The sequence below is a fragment of the Narcine bancroftii genome, chromosome 4 (genome assembly GCF_036971445.1).
Source record: "Narcine bancroftii isolate sNarBan1 chromosome 4, sNarBan1.hap1, whole genome shotgun sequence".
NCBI lineage: Eukaryota > Metazoa > Chordata > Chondrichthyes > Torpediniformes > Narcinidae > Narcine > Narcine bancroftii.
In genome coordinates, this window is record NC_091472.1 from 19391112 (window position 1) to 19401152 (window position 10041).

General features: G+C 38.7%; 1 protein-coding gene across 1 annotated transcript; it reads right to left on the reverse strand.

Annotated features, from left to right (window-relative positions):
• Positions 1–3609: 3609 nt before the first annotated feature.
• On the reverse strand, positions 3610–10034 carry zbtb18 (zinc finger and BTB domain containing 18). The gene is given in 3 exon segments (XM_069930871.1): positions 3610–3818; positions 8505–9573; positions 9575–10034. Coding segments are annotated over 2 exon segments (1260 nt in total). The 5' UTR covers positions 9922–10034; the 3' UTR covers positions 3610–3818; positions 8505–8660.
• Positions 10035–10041: the final 7 nt, after the last annotated feature.

Below are 10041 nucleotides of genomic sequence, written 5' to 3' on the forward strand. Positions count from 1 at the left end.
CTGTGATGTTCAGTGTTTGGAAGCTGACAGGAAGTATTCCCAAGCCACTCTGAGCTTCAGCAATATTCAGACATAACTGGACAACACTGGATAACTACTTTTTTCGGAAATAAAATCCTGCAACCCATGAACCAACCACAATATCAATTCTGATACTTTGAGAAGAATCTTTAGGACCCTTTATGTCTGCCTATTTGGTTCAAAGTGGTCGTGTGTATTTGTGCCTTCCTACCTCAAGGCCCCGAGTTTGGTTACAAGTCTGTGCCAATAATGACAACCCTTCCTCTGAACACATCCATAACCTCCACCAGCCCTCAAACCCTCTGCAATGTTGCACTCCACTAATTCTGCCCTCTCCGTTGACAGTCGACTTTCAGTTGCTTGTGTCCTAACTTTTGGAATTGGTTTTCCTCAGATCCCCTCACATCTCTCCCTCTGCCACTGACCCCTTGGAACAAGATTTTGGTTATTCATTTCAATACCTCCTTGTGAGGCTCAGAATAAAACAACTTTGAACGTCTTATGTTAAAGGTGCTACAAAAATATAAATGCTGTTTTTGCTGGCTTCAAAATATTCCAGTTGAACAGATTCAACAGTAGCGCTAATTTTTCTCATGAGGCAGTTAAGCTGGATATGACAAAATATCACAGTTGCTGCAGTAGGCAATATAAACACTACACAGCTGGCTAAATAGTGCAACTAACATGGGAATGCAGTTAAGGAAGGGTTCTTGTGGAAGAAAAATTGAATTCCAGATTTCCTAATGAAATATTTCCGCATGTTCCACTTGAAATCAATCCGTATGTGCCTGTAGCTATGCATGGCAAAATATTTTCTCTTCGTATTTCTGTATTTGTTTTCTGCTAGATACCAATTGATGCCAGTTGAAAGAGAGCGAAATACATCAACTTTTGCAGCCTGGTATCTCATTGCTGATCCATTCACTGTTAACAAGGCATTTGTTCACAAGGAATTCCTGTTAATCTTCTTGCAATGCAGTCAAGCCCATGTTTATCTGAGGGATGCCACTTTCATCCTGGATCAATAATTAAGGCGCAGCACATGACAGGAATGGGTCTAGGGACGAGGATAGTCTGTTTCAACAATGAAGGTAAAGGGATCGATTGCTATTTTTTTCATTGCTTTCCTAATCTTGATTCTAAAGCTGGGCTGAACACATTTGGTAAGAATTTGCTGATTGCTTATCACTCTATACAGTAAATTGCAGGACCCTTAGGAACATTGATAGGCAGAGATTTTGGGGTGCAAGTCCCTAGCTCTCTAAAAGTGGAAGACAAGTAGATAGAGTGGTAAAGTGGTGTATGTTATGCTTGGGTATAAAAATCGGAAAGTCGTGTTGCAGCTGTATAAAATATTGGTTAGCTGCCTCATTTGGGGTATTGTGTGCGGACCTCATTACATTCTCCCCTCGTTACAGGTAAGTTGCGGAAGCTTTGGAGAGCGCGAAGAAAAGGTTAGCCAGGATGTTAACAAGAATGTTTACTGCCTGGATTAGAGAATCGTGGTTACAAGAGTGTTGGACACTGAGGGGAGAGACACAGATGATATGATAGATAAAATGAGTCTTTTTCCCAGAGTGGAAACGTCAGATGTGGAAAGTTTAAAGGAGATTGACGAGATAAGATGGGATACAGAGAGTGTTAGCTGCCTGGAACGTGGTGATAGCAAATACGACAGCAACGTTTAACAGGCACTTAGAAATGAACATAAACAGGCAAGGAATGGAGGGCTATAGATCACGGGCAGCCAGATGGGTGGTTTAAATTGGCATCATGGTTGGTTCAGACATTGTGAGCCAGAGGGCCTGTTCCTGTGCTGTACTGCTCTATGCTGCTCTCTAAGTCTGGTTTTATGGCTAGCATCACTCACGGAGTGAGGGTGATATGCTGGTCAACTCCGGAGTGTTTCATAATCTTTCTGCCATTGCTAATGCACAACATTTCCATTAAGCTCCTGGGACTGCAATAAAGACCATGACAAAGAATTGCGTTGAATTGAATTGTTGCTGATTTTAATCCCTCTTCAAACCTGGTGCTACTGTTTTATAGAAGCATTTTCATTTTGTTGTATACTTGGAATCAATTTTATGATCAGGTTCGAAATGGCCCAGTTACAACCTAACATTTTAGAAAATTAGGAAGCCTTAAAACTTCCTCAAAGAACATTTCAAAGACAAATTGTATTTGTGTTGATATTGTCTAAAAAGTTTTTTTTTTCACATTCCTTAAGTACTATTGGCTGGAGATAATTAGACACTGACATTATTGCTGCAACAGTTGAGTAGTCTTTTTTGGATGTTCCTTGCAAGTGTTGTATCGCAATGGAGAGAAACACAAAAGTCTGCAGACGCTGTGCTTGTAGTAAAACACACACAGAAATGCAGGAGGTTTGGACGTTTCAGACCTGAGCCCTTTCTTCAAGGAAGAAGCAAAGAGCAGGAAAGGGTCAGACAAGGCTGGCTGGGGGAGGAGTCTAGGCCAACATTTTGACGTTTCGGGCTGCGAGACCAGCATTTCTGTGTGTTTTTACTGTATCACAATGGAACACAGTTCCAGACAGTCCAGTCATTCAAATGGACAAATGAGTGTCACCTGAACGAGTGAAATTGAACAAGGATTGCATTATGTAACAAACGATATCAACACAATTTCCTGCAGGGTTTGCATTGAAGTCCTAATTTTAACTATTTTAGATTCGCATTTATTGTCAATTATAAGGCCCTTTCTCTAGTGTGTCAAGCTTCTGTTGTTAACATCTGGTTGTTGAATTTGTAGTCAAATATCCTTTAGGATACACTGTAATGTGGATAATCACATCTTAACAAATATTTCAGAGTTACATTTTGTAGCCAATAAATTACAACTTTGGAGCTCAGCTTTGGATTGTTATTTTACTGATCCTATTTTTGGCCCATTATAAAACATTTTATGACCCAGAGGTCCGCTGTAGCAGGAGAAGCAAGATGATCTGGGCTTCTGGCTTTGGACTTGCACCCCAAGCAACCTCCTTGTGAACGGCCAGCAGAAGGTGCAAGTTAAGCACAGCAAACCAAAAGATGTCAGCGTTCCATCTGGCAGATTGCCTGGGAGTATGTAAAATAAACATAGTTCACGAAATCGAGTTAAGTGAGATTGAATGACTGGCAGCTTAATTGCAATGTTTATAGTTTACGGTTGACTAAATCTGACAATTGTTCTTCGATCCTATGGAGGATTTAAACTCAACTAATCGAACTCCAGAGCATAAAAGCTACCATTTTTAACCTGGCCATGCCTCCCTGGCCCATGTTAGTGGATTAGGATGAATTGAAACATGTTTCCCACATTACAGCTGTGATTACACTTCAGTTATACTTCATTTGGTTCCAATATATTTATGTGTTTTGGGAGGACACAAAAGGCACAATGTAAATATTTTGCTGCATTACGGATTGTGATCACAGTAATCCTAAACTTTTTTTTCTCAGCTCAGATGTCCCTTGTTGTGAACTGCTTCATTTACTTTTTGTTATCCTTTGTGAAATGCAAATTTAAAGACGGTGGAACTGTAGAAGTGTGTGCTGTTCCTAGCAAATTTGGCGATCAAAAAAATGCGTAATATTGATTTTAATGCAAATTAGTGCAATCTTCAAAATAATTAGTATGAAATGGTGCTCCACCATTCAAAGGGCATCATGTTGAATCCTCAAATCCGTTCAACTCTCTTGATTCAGCATCCAATCATCTATCAATCTCTGCCCGAATATTTTTAACAAGTGGGCGTCCACAATACACAACTGCGTTCCAATCCTGGATCTCTGCAGTAAAGAGATTAAAAGACGTGAATTACAATTCCACTCTCCACTGTATCATCATCATTCAATAAGGAACAAGAATAATTCATTCAATTGCATAACTATATATATGTTTTATTTAAGTTGACCAAAGACGTTCACACAATCTTCCATTACAATGTGGACGTTTCCTGATGAAACAATAGTAATAAATTACAATAGTAATAAATTACAGCTAACAGAAATATTAAAACGGAGGCTTTGCTGGTTATGAATTTGATCCTGTCGATCACTTCACATTTGAAAATGTTAAGGTTTTGTCAGTGACTCTTTGAATTGGAACTGTTGGGGAACAGAAAGCGGTATTTTTTTAAAAAATTAAATCGCATGGAATACTCCAACAATTAAAAAGTTGTTTTATGATGTTCAGATCAATCTTAATACGTTATACCCCTCCTTTTTGTGAACATTTTAACGTGGAATTTGTTCCATTATTTGTACAGTACGATCACAGAGGAAGTTTTATGTCGCTCTTTCATTGTCCTCATGGGTTAATGTTTCCTCCAAAACCACAAAACAGAGGAAAATAAATTTCCAAATACAAAATTAATTCTAAATCAAATCCAAGCCTTCTAACAGAGTTTTTGAGAGAACAAGACATTTGAGGATAAATATTGACACCTTTGAATTCTTCCCTTTTATCTTCAAGTGAGAGGATTGATCTTTTGTATATTTACCTATTACAGTGTATTTTTTTTCCTTCCACTTTTGCACCTCCATTAAGGTTTCTGTGAAATACCAAACTGTTGACATTTACTGCCTGGGGAGTCACCTATAAATACACCTTTCAAAGAGGACTGAATCCTGCATACAGTGCAGTGTGAATCATGTCACCCACTCAAGACTGATAATGGAAAATGGGCTTATTTCTCCCTCTTTTCACAAGCACCCAAATGAAAACAGTTCCAAAATATCCACATTTTAGAGAGCAATTTGGCAATTTAATTCAGACCCACCCAAGAAGGATTCCTTGGGTCAATTTAAAAATGATTTTATTTCCCAAAAGCAGAACCAGCCCAGTACAGGAGTACACTCTCAGCAGCTCAAGGAGGCACTAACCTCGATGCATTTCCCAAATTATTTTGTGCACAATTCATTTTCCCTTTTTGTTTATTAAGAAAATATAAAAGGCCTTTGCATAATCATATACCACCCACAATGCTTAAGAGCTGCCATTTGCATTTTTGTTGCTAGCTGCAATCCAGAAGTGACATTTAGTATTTACATAAATGTTGTACAGTGTTATAATTACCATATAGAAAAACTGAGGAAAATTTAAAAAATGAAGCATTAATTTTTTTTTAAACAATTCACGATAGCATCTCTGAATTCCTCGGCTTTCAAAACTTCTGATGTTAATATACCCATATTCAAACTGAACTCTATTCATCTACCACATTGCAACAGGCTGTGCATCTGAATTGTGCAATGAATTGAATCCAACAATTCATACAAAATTTAAACTTTAATATAAACAAAAGTTCCTACTACTTTGTACTATGTGGCATTGTTCTCTGATAGAACTAATCGTTCTGCTGTTTATTTTTGGGGATCTGCACCTTATTATAAAATGCCTGTATCCTTCCCTTACTGTGCTGTAACAGGATTACACGTTACAACTTCATTCTGCGTGGAGAATGAATATTTATGATATTTTTTTCACTAGTTTGCTTTGCCTTCTATTGTTTGTCTTTCGCTGAACTGGTGAGAAAGATTTGCCGTTGAAAGAAGTGTGTGGAAAATGTGATTTGAACTCTTAATTTCAATTTAAAAAAAAAAGCATAAAAAGGGGAGGGGAAAAGTTTGTCTTGGAACCGCAGATACAAATTCAAACTGGTCAAGTGCAGAGCTCTGACATGTTGTGCCCACTACCCTTCGGCTCAGCCAAATGTTTAACCAGCTGCCCTTTTGGCCTGTTTTTTTTTTCCTTTTCCCCAACAAAGGACAGATACAAATTACTGACCTAAATTTCCAGGGAAGGGAAAAAAAACTGCACCATGGTTTCAGGGCAAAACACATGAATAGAACAGATGTTTAAACAGCATTACTTGAAATATCAAGCTATTTTGATCGTTTTGAACAGTCCGCTGTTAAAGGTGTTTTAAGGATATATCTTTATCATCTTTGTGCACCAGGCAATGATAATTACAAGAATCACTTCCAATATGAGACCTGGAAGCTTCCAAATTATTTTGTTTATTTTCTGTCATTTTCTTCCGATTTTGGATCAGCAGCCATTGGACAACCAAAATCTTGCACGCAATTTTGTCAGCATTATTGAAACAGGGGGTTGTGCCGCATTTCTCTCCGGTGGACGCAGCGTTATCTTTAAAATATTTTAGCAAGTGAGCCCTGTTCATAAACAGTTTTGTTGCGATCTACAAGCTATTTCTTTCAGCAATGCTGGCCCATTGTAGCTTTCAATTCTACAAGAAGAATTTCGAGAATGCTAACTTTACATGCTACGGAATATTTTATCACCTTGAAGTCGCTATACAAACGCAAGTTGTTGCTGTAGATTTTTTTTAAACCAAGAAGAATTCTCAAAGCTTTTAAATTGTTTTTTTTAAAGAATAAGTTAAATCATTTAATTTCATCTCACTGGACTAAAGTATATTGCAGAAATAAGCTGTATTTATATCTAGTTTCATTGAAGAATTTAAAAAGAAATTAATTAAGGATATTTATACAGGATGCAATCTTTAACAGGTTATTACTAATTTTGTGCAGGACCATTAATGTTATGAAGAAATACTAACCCCTTTATAGATAAAGAAATACATCTCTTTGCAAATTTCACGTTTTAGCGACTTGAAATTGTTCAATTTAGAAAAGTTTACAGAAATAAAGAGGAAGAGAGCCTCACATGCATCTTGTGTGCTCAGAAGTATGGAGTTGGCTCAATGCATACATCAGGAATGAATAAAATTCAATAAAAAAAAAGACAACTAAAAAGCCTTTTGTTTACATAATTTATTGCAGTTAGCACACAATTTAAAAATTTCACCAACGGCACATCAAGGTACAAAACTAAACAGCATTATAATTTACTCCCCCCATTGTTTTGAAACTTAAAAACAGACTATGATTGTCAAGGCTAACGTCAGTCTAAATCCAGGTAACAAGGTAGAATGTCGCAGGCTTGTTGGGGGGGAGGGGGGGGGGAAACCATAAAAATAAAACTAGTAAAGGGTCATCTGTAAGGAAAAAGTAACTGAGAGTCATACTCACAAATACCACAAAGAAAACTAACATGGGAATCGAGGAAGCTGTTCATTTTAAAGACACTGATTGTCTTACCTAAACAATTTTTAAAAATCTACAGTTCAACTTACTTTTGTCAGACATTTAAACTCTTCAAGTAACTAGCATAATTACAGATTCTTAGAGGCCATTTCACAGCTTTAAAACAATGTCAGGAGCCAAAAGAAAATTTCATTTGACCCACTTTAAAAAAAATCCAGCAAATACACAATCTAGTTTTCCATTAATAATCATATTGCCTTTGTGCTCAAAAATAAGCTATGTTTACAGTAGTTAAGGCAATCAAGTAAAAAAAACCCACAAAAAAAAGGGGGAAAACAGCCACGTTTCCGTGCTACTCCCAGAGACCTTATTGCGAGTGCAAGACAGGAAAACAAACACTGTGCAAAACACTTGCCATATGTGTTGTTCATTAAAACCACACACATACCATGCAGCCACTTCAGCTGCTTGGTTACACATTACATCATGAACCCCTTCTTCAAAATTGGGGTTCATGTATCCTTTTTGCTCACCCCCACCCCCAAACCTCATGGCCAAAGTATTCAACTGATTTCTATTGACCCCCAATCGTGATCATATAAAAGCAGGGAACTTCCACTGGAATTTGTGTAGTACCACTATCTGTAATATACATAAGAACGCGGGTGACTGGGAAAGATGTTTCACACTCTGGAACTGCATAGCAGTGCACTTCAAAAAAAAAGATTAAATTGCTGTGCAACACCAGTGGAATTTTTTTCACGGTGCTACTGCACTTGGCAAAAATGCATCTCAGGGAAAAAAAATCTCACTAATTAAATAAAAACTCAAGTTACACACATTTGCCAAGTCCATAGAAATGCAAAAAGAAAACCCCAAAACATCCGATAAACCTCATGCATTTTCTATTAGCCTCAATATTTACTTTCAGAAAACCTGACTCAGAGCGTAAAAACAATCTATCAGGTTTGTTAAATCCATTCAATGCAGTAAGACATACAGTAATATAATTCACATTTCAAACATAATTTTAATTTGCCTGAAAATCCCATACATTTAGATTCTAAATTACATCAAGTTTCTGGTTAAGAATAAACAGGGTAGAGAACCATTCATTTGCAAATGCACTTTCCCAGGCATACGGCAATGATATTCATAATTATTTTGTTTACAGCATTGTACAAAAAAAGTTTTAAATATCCAGAAATTGTGCAACATTTAAAATATTAACAAATTTCAATGAAGACTTTCATGGTTCCTTGTTAAAAATTTCAACAACCAAACCTTATGAACTATACAGCAGCAACCTTTGCAGTGCACTCCACAACTGCAGGGTGCATTTAAAAAGAAAATAAGAACATTTATTAAATAAGTGTCGAGTTTAATAGTTTAATTAATATTTACCTTATGTTGCATTATGAATCACAGAATCTCACTTTGTAGACTGTGTTGTGATAAACAGTATTTATAGTTATTATTTTGTGGAGAGAATTCAGTGCCCAAAAAGCTGTCGAAGAAATGACCAGAAACTTGATTTTCAGAATGCTCCACAGCTAGATTTTATTTCCAGAGTTCTTGCGAGCTGTCTTCTATGGTCCAGTCTCGCATTGCAGGCAAGTTAAGCGCCTCTGTTTTAACAGAGAGTGTGTTTATCAGCTCACAGTGAAATTTTCGTATGTGTCTATATAGGTCGCCTGACTGTGTAAACCTGCGTTCACACCACTTACATGCGTGTGGCTTTTCCCGGGTGTGAACAACTGCGTGTCGGCTCAAATTATGAGAATACTGGAAGCTCTTCCCGCACTGACTGCAAGTGTACGGCTTTTCACCTGAGTGAGTTCGCTCGTGCCGCTTTAAGGTGTACATACACGAAAAAGTCTTCCCACACAGCGAGCAGGTGGGGACATTGACATCAGCGGCAGGCTTGCTCCGGAGGCCGTCCTGCTCTCGAAAGTGCGTGCTCAGGTGGATCTGCAGGATGTGCGGACTGGGAAAGACTTTGTTGCACAGAGGACACATGAAGATTTGGCCAGCAGAGCCAAGTATATTCGAGCAGTAAGGAAGCAAGCTGCTGTCCATGTTTCCTTCCATCTGGGCTCCATCATTCTCAGGGGTTATCATCTCATCATCACTGGCTCGATCCTCTCGGTCCATCTCGCTTGAAACAGAAGCTTCTCTTCTGGCAGACACATGGAGTAAGTCGTAATGAACCCTGTTCATTGTACTCGCACTCTCTTTCACTGTGCCACTTTGATCCATGTCAAAGTCATTAGTGCTGCTGCCTTCCTCGTCAGAAAATACTTCTTTCTCTACTTTAACCTGCACCAGGTTGTTCCTGGAACTGTCTTCATGTGGCGAGACATAAGGGTGGCTGGCGTTTTCTCCTGCTGACAGCCCGGACTTAACAGACAAATCCAGCACACAGTCAACATCTGCTGAATCCTTAATGGAGCTGGCAGACCTCTGGGACAAGCCCTGTTGAGCTGCAAGGACTGGACACTGTTTTTCCAGCTGTTACTGCATGGGTCTCAACCTCCACACCAGGCTGAGTGATGCCTGCTGAGTCAGAGGCCAATCTCATCCACATGCTCCCAGATTCAATAACTAAGTCCCTTTTGCTTGACACTGCGGCGCTCAGTTTTTCCTCCTCGGTTTCGTCCTCCTCGCTTGCTAGTTCCCCCGCAACGTGGGCACTGCTCACCGAGGAGATTTCCCCTTTATCTGAGCAGCTCGAGGCGTCTTCTTCTTTCTTGGTGCTGTCCGCTTCCGTGGTCGATTTTTCTTTCAGCTTCTTTTTGCAGACTTTCACTATGTCATACATGTGAAGGTAACTCGCAGCTGCCAGAACATCCTCAATAGGCAAGTCTTTGAACTGGAGTTCCCTTCATACATGAATTCAAGGAGGAGAGCGAAAGCTGGGGCTGTAACAATGTCGCTGTTA